Raw genomic sequence first — 21,670 nt, 5'->3', positions numbered from 1 at the left:
TTTGTTATTTAGCTTTTTGCATTAAATATGAAAAATAAATCACAATTCTTTTTTAGGTGTTATCTGAGTTGTCATGCTACCTTATTCGGTAGAGTATGTTGAGCCTGGTTGATTCTTCTACGTGGAAGATGTGATTTGGAGGATACCAAATTCTCTCTGTTTCATTCATTAGTGCAAACATGTTATGGTACACAGGCATGATACCTAGTAAAGCAACAGAAAAACAAATGCTTACTGAGAAGTTCCTTATTATGCAGATCACTTTTTTTTAGTAGTAAGAAAACACACCCTTGTAAAAAGTGGTGGACTGATAGTATCTGAGAGTCTTGTTAACTGATTGTCCATAGCACTGGTAGGTCATAGTTTCACTTCAAGTTTCTGCATGCTGCAGTTTATTTTCTGCCTCAGTATCATCTCTGTGTTTCTTTATGCTCCCCGTCTGCTCATTGTACCCACCTGCTGTTATCTCTCACTTTATATCCAGGGCTTGTCTACACATGAAAATTAATCTGGACTACGGTAGGGTGTGAATTTAAAGCAGGTTAACTATTCCTGATTAACTTCATGCATTCCTTAGGCCAGGTCTACACTACCAGTTACTTTGGTATAACTTACGTCGCTCAGGGGGTGTGAATAAGTCAACCATCTGAGTGACGTACATTACACTGAACTAAGCGCTGGTGTGGACAGCGCTATGTCAGCGGCAGAGCTTCTCCTGCCAACATAGCTACCGCCTCTCATGGGAGATGGATTTATTATGCCGACAGGAGAGCTCTCTTCCACTGCACAGAGCGTCTTCACCAAAGGAGCTACAGCAGCACAGTTGAGTTGGTGCAACTCTACCAATATAGCATTTCTAGTGGAGACTAACCCTTACTCCGATTAACTTAATCCCATGGAGCTAAACAGGAAGAGCCATTCTGGAATAACACCCTGGATCGACAAACCCTTAGATTATAAGGTTTTCAGGGCAAAGACCATCTCCATATGGCTGTACTGTATCTAGCAGAGTGCACTGTATGTGCTACCAGAATAATAAATAATAGTACTTTGTTTTAATTTATTTCTTGTGTTTTTTCAAAAATTGAACAGACTAATGTATTAGTTTTACACCATTAGGTTTAAAGAATTAAAAGCAGAACAACAAAGAGAATCACCATGACTATTAAGTCCACCTTCCTACACATTCCAGGATTCCAGGTATTAATACGACTGTACTATGACTTATCAATTTAGGAGGACACAGAGGAAGGAAGCTTATGACAAGAGAGCAGAACAAAAAGGGAATGCTTCTGTGACATAGGGACTGTCTCTCATTACACAGGACCAGTCACGTTCAAAGAAAGCTGACTTGTGGGGGGTGGGGGGCGGGGAGAGAGAGAGAGAGAAGGAAGAGAGAGAGACAGACAGACAGACAGACAGGCTCCACGATTCGGCAGTGAAGCCAGAAGACTGATTTCTTGTTTGAATAACTAAAAATATTTTCTAACAAACATAAAAACATGCTTGATATGAGATTTTTATTGGTAAGTGTCGGTAAACATTGATTTCACAGTACACACACAAACTGATGAAAAAATATTTCTATTGATAATAATAGAAATTTACCAGGGTGACCAGATAGCAAGAGTGAAAAAGAGGGACACTTTTTTTTCCAGGAGCATATATAAGACAAAGCCCCTAATATTGGGACATCTTGTCACCCTAAAAATTACAGATAGGCAGTGTAAGAAAGATGCTGCTTGAGAACTGACTATAGTCAAAATACAATGATTAAACTTTGAATTAGGCTCGTTACAAATGAACTATCGAATGAATGGTAAAAACATATAGGATTTGTTGATTTCAGGATATTTACTTTGTACATTTTAACATATGATGTGAAAAATTGTATTTTTAATGGCTTATAAGGCTTAAAAATTTTGAATCTCAATATTTGTCATTAAAAGTTATTTGATCCCCTCATAATCTTCTACAACTGTGAAAATGTAAATTGATAAAAATTGAAAAAAAAAAGCTTAAAAATAAACTCCCCAATCCTCTTTCCCATAAAACAGGGAAAAACTAACCAAGACAATGATTCAGCCAAATACTTGAGCACATCTAAATTAGCATGTGACTAGTCCCACTGTGTAATTTTCAGTGGGACTACTCCATTACTTAAAGTTACTATGTCTAAGGCCCAAATCCTGCAAGTTGCTCTTCCTCAAGGATCTCTATCCCTGTGCAGAGCCCCATTTATTTGGGGCCATAGTCCCCAAGTCTGTAAGTGCATCCACACCAGCAAAACCTTAGGTTTGTTTAGTATTTTTATTTTACTTTTTTTTAAAAAACAAACCAGTTACTGCCATTAGCTCTTAAATCCTCAACAGTCCCAATTTAAAACCAGAACTGCTCGAAACATTGTTTTGTTGGAATTTGCCAAAGTAGTGAAATCACAATTCTTTGAAGAAGGTTAAATTTTGGCGAAGCTCCACTAGCAAAGCTCGCCTATCTGGCAGGCTGCTGACTAGTCTTGGCTTCCAGGTTCTGCAGCCCTGGAGCAGCACACCAGGAGGACCATCACAGACCCAGGGCTCCATTCCCTCTGGTGGAGGATTTTCAAGTTTTGACTTACATTCCTAATCGTAACAAAACCAATTTGTAAAATAACATGAAACAGAATTGCCTCTTCCTGCCCTGCTCTACTTAAAGAACTTCCAGTTAGAAAGGGGTAAATACAGAGGATCAGGATCTACATCTCATTTTCTTTTCCCTGCTTCCTGTTTTGGAGCCCTCTCATTCAAATAAATAATCACGTATAAAAAGGCCAGGATTTGTCAGAGCCATTTAGTGGGAACACAAAAATTAACAGACTGGAAGACACACAATAAGGGCTTATAACTGAGCATGGGAAACCGCAAAGAAACACTAGAAACTATCAATACACTAGCCAAAGGAATAAATGTAGATTATCAAATCACTTTGTAGCGCAGCCATGCAATTAAAACAGTAATTTGATAATGTTCTCTGTCTTTTACTATTAGGTTCTGATGTGCTGCCACAACAAAGATTAGAATGCAAGTATTCTAAGTATATCACATTCAATTCTGTAATATTATGCAAAGCTGGCATATTCCAAAACCTGTGTGTTTTAGCTTGCATAATACAAGGAAAATACAAACAAGTTATATTGACAAGGATTGTGAGAGTGCTGGAGAGAGGTAAGGGGTTCACCCTTTTACAGAGCCCCATCTGGTCTTCAAGGAAATGGCACCAGCACTGGCCTTGAGTCCATTCCCCCAGCCACAGGTGGATATATTTAGTGAGCAGGAGGCTAAATGGGTCAGCTTGACTCAGGATAAACACTTAAACAAGTATTCTGATACCTGAGGTTTATTAGTAGCCTTGCAACACGCAATAGGTCAAATGATTTGCAAAAAAATACATTAAAAAAAAACCTCAAACAATTTTTATCTGCTGCTTGAAAATTCTTAGTGACAATAACTAGAAACGCTTTTTTTTTTAATTGTTCCTCAAAAGTATCATCTGATGAACATGCCAAAATAGAGACAACCACCAACTAATAAGGAAGGTGCAACTATTCTACTAGGACAGAAATGTTCAATGGCTGGCAGAGAAATAAGATAATACAAAAAAGCAGACCTTGCAGAAACAAAGAAATAGCTGAGAGAATAAGGATGATCACTTGTATCATTTGTTATGTTTAACAAAGTGTAAGGTTCACAGATCATTTGATATGACATATAATAAGTGGTGCACGTACATAACATAAAATTAACTGCATTACATAGAGATGATCAGGGTGGATTTGATTTGAATTAAATTGATTTAAATCATGATTTAAATCACTACTCAGGAAGATCAATTTAATCATGGATTTCTACATAAAAGTGCATTCTTGTTGGTTGTTATAACCTTCATACATATTCTTCACAACTCAGAGACAGATGTAAGTTTCATTTTTAGAAGGTACACACTATACATTTTAAAGTGATTTATTTTGAAAACTTTTCAGATTAGTTTTACAGCTATATCAGAAAATGAATGATCATTTGGTTATTTCATTTACCAAAGGTAATTGAAGCAGATATTTATGAAGTCACTGGGAGGTGAACTCTCTCCAGATCAACAGGTTAATTATTAATATTTGGAGGATTTTCTTGCCATGCTGTATTAGGAGAACATCACCAGAAAGACATTTAAATTGTTTTATTTAACTAAAACGACAACATTATGTATTCTGGATTTTTTTCTTCAACAGCAAACATATAATATTTTAATGAATCAAGCATACGAATTTTGAATTTAGTTAAACATTCAAATTTTTTAAAATCAGGTTTGTTTTTGTTAAAATTGTTTTTAACTAAAATAGTTAAATGAAATATTTTTAAAAAAAAAAAAGATATTAAATCAACTATGTCAGCCAGGTCAACATGAGAAATTTAAAATATTGGCTTCTGCAGCTAAGTCAGTCGTCTTCACCTTCATTTTCCTGTTTATTCATAATCTGGAAAAGAAAAACAAGCTTTCCTGGTTTTTCAGGTCCCAAACGATTTCTCAGTTTGGAATGAATTAGTCCAAAGGAAGAAAATATTCTTCCTACAACGGCAGAAGAAGCTACTGCTGTTAAAAGTGAGCTCATCACTTCAACAGTCTCTGAATCCAAGTGCTTAAGTGACTTCCACCAGTTCACTGCTGTGACTTTCTTTAAAACCTCATCAGAAAACATATATTTCTTGAATGGTTCTCATTCCCAAACTGGGTCTCTTTTATGGCCAGCTGACATTATAGGTTTTCCCTTCTAGTGAGAGACGGTATGGTAGATCTCAAATCAATGAAGGCTACACTCAGAAAGACCTCAAGACTTCTGGAATATGCTGCTCAAACAGTTTCACTTCTGTTTCTACTGCCTGTCCCCCTCCCTTCTCACATTTATTTCCAGACTTCTTCTCCTTGTCCGGATCTATTCTGCCCCCAAACAATCTTCTATTCATTAAACTTTTTGAAACTTTGCACTTTTAGAGAGGTAAGGGATTGACTCTGTGTACACAAGTTTGCAGAGGGACAATAGGATTGAGGTCTGTTATTTCTCACATCTATATATTATTTATTTAAAAACATTTTTGCTGTTAACAACCATGTTATCTCTGGAGACACAAATCCACAGTTGGAGAACTGCAAAACTAAGCATCTCTGGTGGTATCTTCTAGACTGAGCACTGAGTCCCATTGGGTAGATAGAAAGATTAACCTAAATAATCTATACAGAAGCCCCTGGAACCCCATAAGATTGGATCCCTAATCCATGAACTATTGGAACTCATTTACAAAACTTTTCTTAAACATTACTTGAATTTATTGTCGCACACTATAGAATTAGAATTTAAAATCCCTATTCCATGATGAGATATCTTTGAGCTATGATGTATCTTAATTAAAACTCTCTTTAGATAAAATGCTTTTTGAGGAAAAAATCCTATCCAAAAAATCCAATTTTAAAAATCCGATTTTTTTTTTAAATAATTGATTTTTATCCACCCTGGAGATGATGCACCAGTCTATGACAAATACAAGTATTAATAGTTATTAGTGCAAAAATGTCATGTTTAGGACCAAAAAAAAAAAAAAAAGTGTAGAACAGTAGGAAAGAGCCTATTTGAAGCTGCTAGTCTTAGATGAGGAGGAAAAAGGTTTACACTGATATATCATATGTAATGAAGTTTAACGTTTCCCATTAAGGGAAAATAATTAGAGTGAACTACAGTACATGGATGATGAAAAAACTTGGAAATCACAAGAACTGAAGATTTAATTAATGGGGAAGCAGGGTTTACAGAGATTTGTACTTACTATGCTTTAAAACGTATTTGCTACAAGAGCAGTGAAATTGAATAAATGAAGTAGTACGTAAATACATAAGTGGCTAATATTCATATATATGGTGTGGAGACAACTGCAGGCCTTATGTTTGGATCCAAAGTATGCAGGAGATGGAAGTGCTAAGAAATCAGTATGCCCTGAAGAAGAGAAAACCGGCTTTCTCTCAAAGCAATCCAGAGTACTAATTAGCCTTCCTCCACCAGAGTCATCTAAAATTATAACAGGTCAATAAATATGATCTCATGGGAGTGTTCTGCTAAGGTAAAACAAAACGTGTTAAATCTAGAATAGCTTGTTAGGATGAAGAAAGACACAAACAACCGGTGAAAATGTTTTTTGTCCCTGTCCTTTGAAGGTTATTTTGAGAACGTTCTACATCAATCATATTACACAATGTTGTATTCCTCACTGTTCTGCATGTGGAAAGAAACCAAATAAGGAAGTCTCCAATCCTAAAATTAATTAATTAGTTAATTAATTCACCTTGATTTGTTAACAGTGAGAGTTTACAATTATATTTTGCTTTTGCTTTAAAGAGAAAAAACAGGTTTATCTGTGTGGAATTTTATTAATAAAAAAAAAGGTTTAGATCAGAGGTGGGCAAACTACGGCCCGCGGGCCACATCCGGTCTGTAGGACAGTCCTGCCTGGCCCTTGAGCTCCCAGCTGGGGAGGCTTCCCCCAGCCCCTCCTCTGCTGTCCCCACTCCCTGCAGCCTCAGCTTGTTTCTCCGCCAGTGCTCTGGGCAGCGTGGCTGGCTCCAGCCGGGCTGCACAGCTGCGAGCTCCTGCCGCTCTGAGCGGCATGGTAAGGGGGCAGGGAGCTGGGGGGTTGGATACAGGGCAGGGGGTCCGGGGGAGCAGTCAGGGGACAGGGAGCGGTTGGATGGGGCAGAGGTTTGGGGGGGCAGTCAGGGGATGGGGAACTGGGGGGACTGGATAGGCGTGGGAGTCCCGGGGTGCCTGTCAGGGGGTGGGGGTGTGGGTGTGGATAGAGGTCGGGGCAGTTGGGGGCACGAGGGTTTGGAGGGGTTAGGGCACAAGGAGCAGGGGGGGGTTGGATGGGTTGGGAGGTTCTGAGGGGGGCAATTAGGGGGTGGAAAGTGGGAAGGGGCGGAGGCCAGGCTGTTTGGGGCGGCACAGCCTTCCCTACCCAGCCCTCCATACAGTTTCACACCCCGATGTGGCCCTCGAGCCAAAAGGTTTGCCCACCCCCAGTTTAGATGAACATACATGCAATTCAAAATATGACTTTGGAGATCAATATGATGGGCTACATCCTGTTATTTCATGGGAAGAACTCAGTTGAACTTCAGGATGGCTGCAGTGGTTAGGGGCCAAAAACATAGCTGAGGCTTGGCATACAGCAAAGATTCATAGATTCCAAAGCCAGAAGAAACTACAGTGATCATCTAGTCTGACCTCCTGTATAACACAAACCATAGAACTTCCCCAAAATAATTCCTGGAGCAGATCTTTTTGAAAAATATCCAATCTTAATTTTAAAATTGCCAGTGATGGAGAATCCAACACAACCCTTGACAAGCTGTTCCAAGGGTTAATTACTCACACTATTAAAAATGTACATCTTATTTCCAGTCTGAATGTGTCTAGCTTCAACTTCCATCCATCGGATTGTGTTATACCTTTCTTTGCTAGACGGCAGAATCCATTATTAAGTATCTATTCCCCTTGCAGATACGGACAGACTATCATCAGTCACTCCTTAACCTTCTCTTTGTTAAACTAACTGGATTGAGCTCCTTTAGTCTGTCACTATAAGACATGTTTTCTAATCCTTTAATCCAGGGGTTCTCAAACTGGGGGTTGTGACCCCTCAGGGGGTTGCAAGGTTATTACATGGGGGGTCATGAGCTGTCAGCCTCCACCCCCAAACCCCACTTTGCCTCCAGCATTTATAATAGTGTTAAATATTTTTAAGTGTTTTTAATTTATTGGGGGGGGGGGGTGGCGGGTCACACTTATAGGTTTGCTGTGTGAATGGGGTCACCACTACAAAAGTTTGAGAACCACTGATTTAATCATACTTGTAGCTTTTCTCTGAGCCCTCTCCAATTTATCAACAGCCTTCTTGAATTGTGTGCACCAGAACTGGACACAGAATTCCAGCTGCAGTCACACCAGTGCCAAATGCACAGGTAAAATAACCTCTCTACTCCTACTTGAGAGTCCCTTGTTTATGCACCCCAGCAGAGGAGTTGTGCCCACCCTCCCAGATTTCTGCCAGGGTTTGCTGGCTGGGCTCCCTCCCTGTGCAACAAACAGCTCCAGGAGCTGGTGAGCTGGCTGCGGGGAGAGGCAGCAGCAAACAACTGGGAGCTGTAGGGAGAGGCCACTGATGTAAGAAGAGGGAGTATGCTGAGGTGGATGGTAATGACTCAAGTTGTTGGGGTGGAGGCGAACCTTTAAATTGTGCCCCCCGCCACACATATCAGTAGGTATCAGTTGTGCCTGCATCCCAGGATCTCATTATCTCTTTTGGCCACAGTGTCACACTGGGAGCTCCTGTTCTGCTGATTATTCACCATGACTCTCAAATCTTTTTCAAAGTTGCTGCTTCCCAGGAGAGTGTCCCACAACCTGTAAGTATGGCCAGCACTGTGTGTGTCCTGTCCACATCCCTTTTCCTCCAGCAACTTCTGTTTCACTGGAAGCAAGGATGGTCAGTGGTGTAAGAACCTTTAAGTTGTCTCTACCCCACTGGAGGATCACTTTTGTACCAGGAGGATACTCCCTGGGCCAGACTGGCTGAATTTAGGGATAGATTATTAACTTAGTGTGGTGGAAAGCAGCCGCGACATGCCAGTGGACCTGGCCCAAGATGTTTCACTAGGTTTTGTCAGAGTAAACAGAGTGGAAGCCAAGATGTGCAAGGGCAAGTATAAAAATAAAACACCCATGAGGTGTACTGGAATTGAAGTCACTGACATCAAAGTCAATGACAATTGTACACAGTCTAGACATAAAAAAAGGAACCCAAAGCCCTTTGTACATGATTCCCACCTTGCCTAAGCGACAACACTAAACATCAGGAGGAGCAGGACATTTAGTAATCATCAGAGACAACTGAGTAAAAAACAAATGCTATAATATTCAGTGATTTTTCTCTCACGTCTAAGACTGAAATTTCATGTCCGAAAACCTAAAAACATTTTCTAACAAACATAAAAACATGTTTTTATTTGTTGAAATAATACACACAATCAGTGAGACTGAACAACAACAATACATATTTTACTGAAAATAACTTTGAGGAGCTTTCTAGAAAGGAACCCTGTATATCCATACACGTAATTTATTTTAGTGTCTCATGGTACATACATTACAATACTGAGTAGAGCAGAGGTGGGCAAACTATGGCCTGCGGGCCACATCCAGCCCACAGGACCCTCCTGCCCGGCCCCTCAGCCCCCGGCCCCTCCCCCGCTGTTCCCCCTTCCCCACAGCGCACCATGCTGCCAGTGTAGTGTATTAAACTGCTCCACGTAGGAATGTGCTACTGGTAGCAGTTACGGAGAGCATTTACTACACTACACCGGCGCAACGCTCTGGGCGGTGCAGCTGTAGCGCTGCCACCCACTGGTGCTATGTGCTGTGTGGTAAGGGGACAGGGAGCGGGGGGGTTAGATAGAGGGCAGGGGAGTTCAGGGTGGTGGTCGGGGGTGGGGGTGTGGATGGGGTCGGGGCAGTCAGAGGGCAGGGAACAGGGGGGAGGGGTTGAATGGGGGCAGGGGTCCCGGGCGCGGGGGGGGGAGGGGGTAGTTAGGAAGGAGGGGGGTTGGATGGGGAGGTGGGGGGCAGTCAGGGGACAGGGAGCGGGGGGTGGTAGATGGGGCAAGAGTCCCGGGCGGGAGGTGGGGGGCGTCAGGGGAGGAGAAGCGGGGGGGGGGTGCGGATAGGAGGCGGGGGCAAAGCCTCCCCTAACCAGCCCTCCATACAATTTTCGAAACCCGATGTGGCCCTCAGGCCAAAACGTTTGCCTGCCCCTGAACTAGAGCTAGCTCGAAAATGGTTTACCGATTAAAGTTTTCATTTTGGGGGGTTTTGGTTTTCCAATGAAACAATGGAAAGCAGACGCTTGATGTGAACATTTTAGTTTAGTTGAAACCCAATTTTCCATTGGAGAAAATTTTCACAGAATATCTTCTATCAGATCAAAGAGAAAGACACCTCACAAGTGATTACAATATTGCAGTATGTCAATAAAATTACTGAACACCTAAATTGATCACTTTATATAATTATAAAGCTCTGGCTATACAGCTGTGCCTAATAATGTTAAAAAGTTTCTCAGGAATCTATTGCCTATGGAATTCAAGGATGAAGAGAAGCTGGGAGACTGAGAACTGAATGTTCTTGTGAGCGATCGTGCTCAGTTTCCTGCGTACTGCAAATCTCTAACAAACTTGGCTGACACCAGAAATTGGGCCTTCTGATACCTTTGGCATAAGAACATAACATAAGAACGGCCATACTGAGTCAGACCAATGGCCCGTCTAGCCCATTATCCTGTCTTCCAACAGTGACAAAAGAGATTAAATGTTAGATCAAAGCTTATGAAAGAAAGACTCTGACCATAAAGAGAGTGGGATGGGGGGGGGGGGGTTAAGTGCAAACCTAAGAACAGATTTTCAAAGGCACAGTTTCACATACACCCTACTCCCAATACACACATGCACAAAAGTACGCCTCTGAAAATCTAGCCTCCTGGAACAAAGATGTACTCATCTTTCCATGTTTCAGAGTAGCAGCCGTGTTAGTCTGTATTCACAAAAAGAAAAGGAGTACTTGTGGCACCTTAGAGACTAACAAATTTATTTGAGCATAAGCTTTTGTGAACTACAGCTCATGTCATCGGATGCATTCCATGATGACCTTTGGATGTGACCTGCCAAGTTTTTTTTTCCCCCCCATCAGTTGATCCTGTGCCCTTTTTTTGCTTCTTTATGATGTACAAAGACCTGAAAGATTTTTAAAAACATTTTCTGCTTTTGTTTTTTGTTTTTTCATTTGTTTTTTAAACTTTAGCAATATCAGCAATATCAACTCTGGCCTTCCCTGATTTTGCTGGAGGACTTCCTGGATATCTCAGAGCCTGATCACTGTACACTCTCAGAGCTAAGTGGAATGGACAGTGGTGCTGAATCTTTAACAAAGATGTTGCTTTCCCAAAATGTTCATCATTAAGATTATTATTTTAAAATTAATTAAAATTAAATAAACACAAAGAGGAAGATTCTCAGCCACTTAGACTTGAAATATCTTGACTTTTCTAAATGAAATAGCTGGAAAAGGACCTTCATTTGCTGAACAGGAGAAAATTTCCTGTTCACATCCTGTTGATGTTTAATTTATGCCTGGGAAAGCTATGAGCTGGTTCTCAGACTGAGGAGCTACAATTACCATGATTTATGACTGGGCCTGACAAACAGGAAACAGATTATTCTAAAAGTGGTTTCTTAAACTTTGCTCCCAATATGGAGCTGCTACCTAGCAATGGGGATGGCATGTAGGGTGGCCACTGCAGCTTGACAGGTTTCAGAGTAACAGCCGTGTTAGTCTGTATTCGCAAAAAGAAAAGGAGTACTTGTGGCACCTTCGAGACTAACCAATTTATTTGAGCATAAGCTTTCGTGAGCTACAGCTCACTTCATCGGATGCATGCTGTGGTGTCAGATACCTGTCTGGAGGTCAAGGGAAAAGGGGCTGCGATGAAAGCTAAAATATCATAGGCATGAGTCATAATGACAAAGGAAAAGGGATGGTTCAAAAAGAGGAGGAAAGGTAATGGGAGTAGTAGGTAAATCGTATACAAACAGAATAGGAGGAATAAAAACAAGCAAATAAGTTAGGCACAGGTTAAAAAACAAAAGAAACATTCGGTAGGGGCTATCAAGCACAACACACACAACAGGCAAGTGTTAAAAGGAAACTAAGCAAAGATGCATGCACAAAAGGGGAAATTAAGGTGTGGTGAGGAAATTGCATGTGGCAACGCTCCCTGCTCTGTACAACGTCTGGTTAGATTCAACTCTTCAGCGAAGGAGATCTCTCTCCTTACATCATGTCTAAAGCATATGGTGCTACAAAAATAACAAAGATTCATTTACATTTCCGATGTGCTTAATCAACTCTTTATATGTAATAGCAATAACTTGCTCAGCAAATGTGATTCACTCTTGAGTCCTCATTGATTTGAAGCTGTTGCAGAACAGCATCTGTCCCTACACACATAGGTACAAGGCTTACAACAAAAAGTGTACAGTAAAGCTGTCTAACTCACAAGAGGAATCTAATGGGAAAATCATCTGACACTTGCTTGGTTTGGAGCCAGCAAAATCTGCAAGAGCTGCCAGCCCTTACAGATGATTTTCAAGAAATAAAAGTCATGGACATACAGGAAAACAGAGAGATGGAAAACACTGTGTAAAGAAAAACCAAAACTAAACTAAAAAACCCCAAGGAATAACCCAGCACTATTTCGTAATAAATGCATTATGTCACAGGATAAAACGTAAAGAACTGAGTAGAAGCTTCATGGTTCAATAAGCATATTTGACCAAGTATGAATTTGAGAAATAAATCAAACTGTTACAACATTTTTACAGAGTTTAACATTAATTTATCCTATCCAATCAAATTCAGTTTCTCTCTGATATATGAAGTGTGGGCTCCACCCATTCTACAGATCGGTGAAAGAGACAGAACTGATGTACAAAATACTTGTAGGATATCTTTTACTTCAAGTACTTTATAGATTTTACGAGACACACACCTCTATATTTAATCCTGGGGGAATTCTGCGCCACTGCGCAATGCAGATTTTTTGTAGAAATTAACATTGTGCACGCAGAATTTCCTTTCCCCCACAGAAATGGGCTGTAGTGCTGCCAGCTACCACTGGACTTGGCAGAGCCCAGCTTGCACATAAAAGACATTGCTGGGGAGAGGGAGAGAGAGCTAGAGGGTTCCTGGCAGCTGCAGTTCCCAGCATGCCCTGAGGGAATGTAGGAAACTCTGTGTAAGCCTGGGTCCAAGCATCAGGCTCTTTCTCCCTCTGGATCCCTGGGCTCTGTGGGGGAGAGTGCAAGTATCTGGTCTGGGGGGGCTCCCGCGGTTTGGCTCTGGAGACAAGAGGTTTAGGTGTATTGGTTGGGGGGGGTGGGGAGTGCAGGTGGGCTTGGAGGTTGTGGGTGTCTGGTCCCTCAACTGGGCTCTGGGGGAGGAAGGGGCAGAGAAACAGAAACTGGGTTGTCATAGGAGTTTCTTTAACTCTCTTCCCCTGGGGGAATTATTGTGTGTGTCTGTATTGTTACAGACATAGTTGCTGACAGGTATTTTGAAACAAATTACCAAAATAATTGAAACTGGCATGATTATGTAGTGTTATTTTGACAAATAAAAATTGCAGAATTTTAAAATATTGTGCACAGAATTTTTTTTGTGCAAAATGCCCCTAGGAGTATATATTTTACCCAGAAGACTTCTGCCTAATTCACTATGCAAGTTGGATGATGCACAGTGAATAAAGGGGCTGTTCAGTAATATATTTTTATCTTTACTGTTCAGTATGTGGTTCCCTGCCTCATTCACTGAGCACCATTCATCCCTCACTAAGAATGAAGCAAGGGTCCCTGAGTTGTAATGACAGCAGCTAAAACTCCAAAGTCAATCTGGTGTACAGTATGTTTCGCTACGGATAAGGGCAGCATATTGATAAAAGTGAGAAACCTCAATCAAGGTCACATAACTGCTGCTCTCAAGATCTGCTGTTTGTTGCTCTGTGAAGAACAATGCAGAGATTGGAATACTCAAAAGCAAACAGAGAGGATGGCATAAAATACAAGGAAACAAATATGGCTCAGCACGTCAATTCACATCTTAGAGTTTAGCTTTCATAATTCCAGTTGGGCACCGAACACCCGCAAAGGAAACGTCATTGATGTAAACACAGTAAGTCCCACCAAAATGATTTATGTTTTGTTCTCGGTTTTAAAGAAGTGCCCATGTGTTCTGTGCCAGAATATTACTGCACTTAAGAAATGAAATCTCGTATACAGTATGTAAACAAAATCTCAAATAACTGGGCCAGTCAGGACTGCTGCGGAAAGACTTTGCAGAAGACAGAATATAGGTCTGAAACATATCTTTCCATATAATTCTTCCTAGCCGGGACTTTTTGAGCACATAATAATGAAGTTGAAGAATACAACTGAACACAAGCACCCAGTGTGATATTTTGACAAAAAGGACTAATGCAATCCTTGGATGTATAAACTGAGAAGTGATGTTATCTTTGCATATACAGCATTTGCAAGACCAACACAAGAATACCAAGTACAGTTCTGACATCCACATTTGAAAAAGGATGTTGAAAAAATTGAGAGCATGCAGAAAACAGCCACAACAATTATTCAAGGGCTGGAGAAAATGCCTTACAGTGAGAGACTTAAGCTAAAGAGATCAATTCACCTAGTTTACCAAAAAGAAAACTGAAAGGTGAATTGATTACAGTGTATAAGTACCTTCACAAGGGAAAGGTGCTGGGTACTACAGGGCTCTCTAATCTAGGAGAGAAAGGGATAACAAGAACTAATGGCTGGAATCTGAAGACAAGTCAAGACAAATTAAAACTGAAAATAATGCACATGTTTTTGAAAGTGAGGATGATTAACCGCCGGAACAAATTACCAAGGTATATGGTGAATCTCCATCTCCTGATGTCTTCAAATCAAGACTGAATCCCTTACCAGAAGGTATGCTTTAGTCAAACACAAGTTAATGGGCTCAACACAGGGGTAACAATGAAATTTAATGGTCTTGATATACAGGAGGTCTGACTTGTTGATCTAATCATCCCTTCTGGCCTTACAATCCATAAAAACTTCAAATTTACTTACTCTTCTTGCTGATGTCATAACAACCAAGGAAGTAATCCTCAGAGACAGGTGATAAATAGTGCACTACCTCAAAGTTTCCATCACTCTGGTTTCTACTGTCTGAACTCAGATGGTACAAACCTGGTTTCTTTGATTAAAGCAAACAGACCAAAATATTCGGAATACTGGTAAACAAAAGGAGCAGTTTGGTACACAGGACTCACAGGAAAAATTTCAGCTAACAACACTTCCTCATGAAGATCTTATGAGACTCCAACAATATGTCCTGGAATCAAATGTAGGTAACACAGGAATCATTCAGTTATGGAGACGCTCTACCACCATCTCTAACCACCACCAGTGTGTAGGCGTCTATAGATGCTGGATCCAATAGCAATAACTGGGCAGCAGGACCTATAGAGATGTTAATGGTAACAGTGCAGAGTCCCTTGATCTGCAAATGCTTCCTATTCTGACCTATTCTTAGAATCATGGGGTTTCTTACACCTTCTGGAGTGCCATCCCTCCTCACAGGTCTAAGGGGATTCTCCAGGCATGTTTCCAATTTTTCCTTCTGTGTATGAGAAGACAATAGCTTGTCTGTTCCTCGGACAATGCCAAAGGGCCTTTGGGACAGGGGCTACAGCCATAAGGTTTTGATTGCTTATCCCAAGGATACTTAGAAGATTTTGATTTAAGACTGCATTGGAACTGACACTGAATCCTAGAAAAACTTAAGAGTCAGATTGCCAAACCTGAGGATCAGAAGAAACTGGTACCAATGGAAGCTAAACCTGACACTGTCCAAATCTGATGATTCCTTGCCAAAGAAACCACTTTAAATAACAGTCTCTTTACACATCAACAACAGTATCCTGCACATACAGACATGCTGTCCAAGATGATGCTCTGCCTAAGACACAAAAGACACAGAGGATGATAGTTTGCTACAGACATTTTTGTATTGCATGATACACAATTAAAACCAGGCTATTTGTCAGTCTCAGACATGCCTGAAATATCAAAGGGAACAATGAACAATACAATGGGACTTAACTAGCAGAGTCAATGTGAAACCAACCCAAGTGGCCAAAATCAGATAAAGTCCTGCAGACCCAAAACAGCATAGAGTTGGAGTCAGCATAGGATGTCTCTCTCAAATGCCTACAACAACTCAATCCCAATAGGAGAACAGTGCACACTAAAAACTTTTCTAAATTAACTACAAACTATTTACTATGGGGGGGAGGAAATATTTTAAAAGCAGGAAAACAGAATTCTTAAGAGACAACGCAGGGAAACTCCAGGCATACGTAAATGGCTTCAAATACTTGTGGCTGATTGGAAAAGAAGGAATTGAGAGGGATGGAATCATGCTCCCTTTTTATAACCACATATTGAGTGTTTACATTTGCAAGGAGGCATTCATATTCTCTAAAAGGGAACTGTTTTTCAACATGATTTCCGTCTTGCAATACTGATGGAATAGTGCAAATCCCAGCAGGAGAAATCTACAGAGGTAGATTTCAAAAAACTTCAGACAAATACTCTCATGTCTCCAAATTTTAAAAAATTTGTACCACTACAATATTCAGGGCTACCTACTTTAGCAGTGTTATTCTGGAATTCAAAAAGATGCACATTAATTTTCACTCTCTCACTAACTACTGGTAGACGGTGTTTTCATGTGCCTTATATTACCTACCCTCCCCACAAAAAATTCATTGTAGGAATGTAGGATTTGCCATGCCATATCAGACCATAAGTCCAGAATCCTGCTCCTAGATGCTACTGTATTACAAATTAATAATCACCACATTGGAAACCTATGCAGTATTTCACATCTCTGAAAAAAGAGAAGCAAAATGGCAATCTAGTTTTTTTGTTTATTGACTAAGCAACAGAAAATATGTTTAAACCGAAGGAGATGACATTGAACGATGGATTGTTAAATCACCATACAGTGTCCAAGGACTGTAGGACCTAAAGTACAACATGTGAAATCAACCCCTTGTTCCACAACCCCTAATAAAACCTAGTTACAGTAGATATGAATTAAAGACACAGTTCCAGCCTCAGCTCTATTTATCATTTCTTTTTTTAGTTTAAATTAGACCTTACGAGAGCAAAGTTTTTTGCTGTTTAATTTCTCTCTCCCCATACCGTTTCTTTGACTGTTATACAGTAGTACTTAAAAACTAGCTGAAGTGTGTACACAAAGAGCAAACCTTTTTCAATTATTTGACTTTCACTCTCAGCTTCCATTCATTTCAAAATAAGGCCAAAAGTGAAACAGTTCTAAAGGAATCCTTTCCTTGTGTGTAAATATGTAATATCTACTCTCTTTCAAAAGATTTCATAACAACCCACTGTCCTGGCTGATGATTCTCTTCCCAATAAAAGGGGTTTACTTCTCTATGGCCCAAAGTGAACTATTTTTTATTTACTGCTTGCCATATTTACCCAATACGGCCTTGGTCCTGTAAACATATATGCATGCAAGTAACTTCACGTACACAAATAGTCCCACTGTACTTAATGGGACTATTCACATTTGCAAAATTATCATACATATAAGTAAGTTTATCCTGAACTTGCTAAAGGCCATAGGGCCTCCTTACAACAGCTATTTCTAACTACAGCTGGTCAGAACTTTTTCAGGAAAGTGAAATTTCATAGAAATATGCATATTTTGTCAGAGCTGAAAACTGTCATAGAGACATATTAGTTTGGATGACATTTTTGTCAAGAAAGGTTTTTTCTGATCCCGCATTCTCTGGTCACTTCTGACATTACAGACAGGTAATTATAGAATCACAGAACTGGAAGGGACCTCGAGAGGTCATCTAGTCCAGTCCCCTGCACTCATGTCAGGACTAAGTATTATCTAGACCATCCCTGACAGATGTTTGTCTAACCTGCTCTTAAAAATCTCCAAAGGTGGAGATTCCACAACCTCCCTAAGCAATTTATTCCAGTGTTTAACCATTCTGATAGTTAGGAACTTTTTCCTAATGTCCAACCTAAACCTCCCTTGCTGCAATTTAAGCCCATTGCTTCTTGTCCTATCCTCAGAGGTTAAGAACAACAATTTTTCTCCCTCCTCCTTGTAACAACCTTTTATGTACTTGAAAACTGTCATCGTGTCCCCTCTCAGTCTTCTCTTCTCCAAACTAACCCTCCACACAGTTTTTTCAATCTTCCCTCATAGGTCATATTTTCAAGACCTTTAATCATTTTTCTTGCTCTTCAATTTGTCCACATCTTTCCTGAAATGTGGCGCCCAGAACTGGACACAATACTCCAGTTGAGGCCTACTCAGCGCGGGGTAGAGCGGAAGAATTACTTCTCGTGTCTTGCTTACAACACTCCTGCTGATACACCCCAGAATGTTGTTCACTTTTTTTGCAACAGTGATACAGTGAGACACAAATTGAAAAGCTCAGTTTGTCAATCCAAAACCCACCATTTCGACATAATTCCACTTCATAAAAACATCTGAAAGGTTTTGGTTTTCATTCCCAGTGGAACAAAAATACATTTCAAAACATTAACGTTACTGCAAAAGAGAATTATTGCCCTCCAGACAGCTGCACTTCTAACCGAAGTTTCCTGTAAACTGTGTGGCTGTGCAGCAACCTATTTAGCACTGCGCAGGTGCTCAGTGGACCGGCCGGGGAAAGGGGCGCCCCTCTCCCAGCCCCCAACCTGCCTCGTCCAGGGTGCCCCTCCACTGGCCTCGACTCTGCTGTGGCCCAGCCTGGCCCCAGGCCTGGCAGGAGTGCTCCTCCCACGGCATGAACCCAGACCTGCTGGGGTGAGGCAAGGGGCACCTATCCTGCAGCCCCAGTCCAAGCCCCAGAGCTGCTGCTGCAGGGAGAGAGGTGCCTCTCCCCCGAGTCCAGGTGCTGCTGCAGGGAGAGAGAGCTGGGGGGGGGGGAGTCCTCTCTCCCCACCGTAGCCCCGGAGCACCCTCCTGCACCCCAAACCCCTCATCCTCGGCCCCACCCCAGAGCCTGCACCCCAGCCAGAGCCCTCCCACCCCTGCACCCAACCCTCTGCCCTAGCCCTGATCCCCTCATACCCAGCCCTACCCCAGAGCCCGCACCCCCAGCTGGAGCCCTCACACCACTGCACCCCAACCTTCTGCCCCAGCCCTGATCCTCTCATCCCCAGCCCCACCCCAGAGCCCATACCCCCAGCCAGAGCCCTCACACCCCTGCACCCCAACCCTCTGCCCCAGCCCTGAGCCCCCTCACACATCACCTCCATATTGGTGCACCTAACAAAATTAATTCCACACATAGGTGGGAAAAATTAGAGGGAACACTGCTTCTAACTCTTGGGTCACAAAGTGCATCGGGGTGCTTTGCAGGGCTGGTATAAACAGTTCGGTTGATAAACCCTTCCTTAATAGTTAAAGTTTTGAATGGCTAATGTGGAGGTAACTACTATTAATCAGCAAATAATGACCTCACAGAGCAGAGAATGGTCAGAAATAAACAAACAAAAACATTGTTCTATACATGCACAGGTTATAGCATAAAACATTTTAGTCAGGGCCTGTGCACACTATATTAAAAACTAATGTTGCATGAAGCTGAAACAATATCACTCCGTTACTAGGAAAACCATCATACATATTCTTACCGCAAGCCTTACAAGCAGTAGCACAAATCTCTTCTGCAATATATTCGCCAGCTGGAAACTGAAGATAATCTCCTTCGGTCTTCTCCGGGGAATGATAAAGGTAAACCTGAAGCACTGGCTCTGTCTGCTTGGGAGCATTTGCATTCCCATGGATGTCACCATTTTGGTGTAGAATAGAAGTTGCTGTTCCTTCCATCTCTGTCATTGTAAGGCAGGCCATCTTTTCATTGTGTTTAGAGCATTTGTCTAAAAAAGAAAAAATAGAAGGTTATTTGCTGGCTTTAAAAAGCCAGGAAAACTGAAAGAGCTACACAAGATCTGGTATCTCCCATATTTACATGGCAATAATTCGTAAACTTGTTACAATTTCCTACATAAATATACAGATTTTAAAAAAAAAACAAAACTGGGATGCTTTTCACTGGTAACATCAGCATTTTGAAGCACAGAAGCCTTGAATTATAGTACTGAGTTAGGACTGCATAATTTCTCAGGCAGTTTAGCAAAACGTGAGTTCCTCTACAATTTACAATGCAGTTCTACTCTGAAAAGTTTCAGAGCAGCAGCCGTGTTAGTCTGTATCTGCAAAAAGAACAGGAGGACTTGCGGCACCTTAGAGACTAACAAATTTATTAGAGCCTAAGCTTTCGTGAAAAGTGACTCTGCATGGGAAAAACAAAAAGGCTTTGTAAAGTTCCATGATTATTGCCTCTCAATGAATTCTAAAACAAATATGTTCATTTTAAAAGGAAAAATCAGGCTTCTTAATTGTCAGCCCTACAAACTCAGAGCTTCTACAGGCCAAATTAGTCCCTCTATTACACCTGTGCAACCCTGTTATCCCCTCAGTGACAGGTCAGAGGTTGAGCTGATGATGTGTAAGAAGGAATATCAACTGAGTCACATTCTGGCCAATTCAGAAATGAATCCCTGTTCAGTTGTGTTTTAGCCCAATCTAGAACAGTTACATTTCTTCTGTAAGAGAAAGCTTAGAATACAATTTTAAGTAGAAAGACTTCAGTTTTCAGCAAATGCGCCTATTCTCCTAGCATTTCCTGAAGTGCCAATTTATTCTGACAGGAAATAAAGGTAAAAACAACGTCTAGAAGCACTGTACGAACTAGACTCAAATATTATGCCAATATTTTAAGAAGGGGCTCCGTCAAACATTCTGCTCCCAGATCAATCACATGTACCAGTGTGCATGTCCTCACAGAGAAGACCAACGAAGAAATTGTATTCCCATTTATACAAAAATGCTCTCTCATAACCATAACTAAGGAAGGAGAGAAAATGACTTGGGACACAACCCAACAGATTATATGATATGCACTTTAATGCTAAAACTGAAACTGAAAAAATAAACTGAGAACAATGACAGTATAGCACTATACTGGGATATAGAGGAGGCAATGAAAACATCTACTCCCTTCAAAAAAAAAAAAGTCTGTTCTTCTGTAGTATTTTTTAATCATTCTCAGGACTAAGTCATCTCTGGCAGGAATGGCTTAGCTGGACCCAGAGGGGGTGAACTCCATCAGAAGCAGTGAAATCACTCAGAACCTCTCAATTTGGTGATGGACTTTTTAAAATGCACCCCAGAGCACATGACTGACTAGGCTAAGACTGTCTTTGTTCTCATATGAAACGATCATGAATTTTTCAGTATAATCAAAACTTATAAGATAGATAGATACTGGTAAAACCCTCTAAAGTTTGCTTATATAAAACCACTTGGTCTCATTCAGCACTTGCTTTTTGTTATAAAGAATATTTACAACCAAACGTTGAATCATAAAAATGTACTGTACAAGTAGTAGATTTCTAACAATATTTTGTTGTGTAATTAACAAGAAGCTATTGTTTTACTAGAAGTCAAGTCTGGACACATACATTAGATTGTCATAAACAGCAATCTATTTATTTTCTTAGACTTGATGAACTATATTGTTGTTTCATAAAAGAATCTTCTGGAATGCTACTCTTTGATTGTGTAGTCAGACCAAAATTCCTTCTCTCTATTGCTTGAGATTTTTCAATATACATCAAATTGCTATTTAAAATGTTGATTTCCACCCATTTACAATGTGATCCAATTTAATATACCTACCAAAGTACTGCAAAGCATTTTTTTTAATGCAGTAGGTTAATTAACATGGGCAAAAGACCATTTTGATGACAATTCTGAAATAAGATCTACAACACTAAGAAATCAGAGATCGCTTTTATTATATTAAAA

The 21,670-nt window shown here is 40.7% G+C and overlaps 1 protein-coding gene across 15 annotated transcripts in view; it reads right to left on the bottom strand.

Annotated features, from left to right (window-relative positions):
* The window catches only part of JAK2 (Janus kinase 2), a 164,176-nt gene that overhangs the window by 82,155 nt on the left and 60,351 nt on the right, over positions 1–21,670 (bottom strand). For 14 of the 15 annotated variants that reach the window (XM_078852895.1, XM_078852891.1, XM_078852893.1 and 11 more), the window contains 2 exons: positions 19,432–19,677; positions 81–204 (listed from right to left, as the gene is read on the bottom strand). In XM_078852895.1, coding sequence (XP_078709021.1) covers positions 81–204; positions 19,432–19,651 — 344 coding nt within the window. In that variant the 5' untranslated portion in view covers positions 19,652–19,677. Of the gene's footprint in view, positions 1–80; positions 205–19,431; positions 19,678–21,670 lie in introns of those variants that run through there. The other variant, XM_073345272.1, reaches the window with a different exon arrangement.

The sequence above is a fragment of the Lepidochelys kempii genome, chromosome 5 (assembly GCF_965140285.1).
Source record: "Lepidochelys kempii isolate rLepKem1 chromosome 5, rLepKem1.hap1, whole genome shotgun sequence".
NCBI classification, from domain to species: Eukaryota; Metazoa; Chordata; order Testudines; family Cheloniidae; genus Lepidochelys; species Lepidochelys kempii.
Note: the sequence above shows the minus strand (reverse complement) of the source record. Positions and strands in the feature narration are given on the sequence as shown.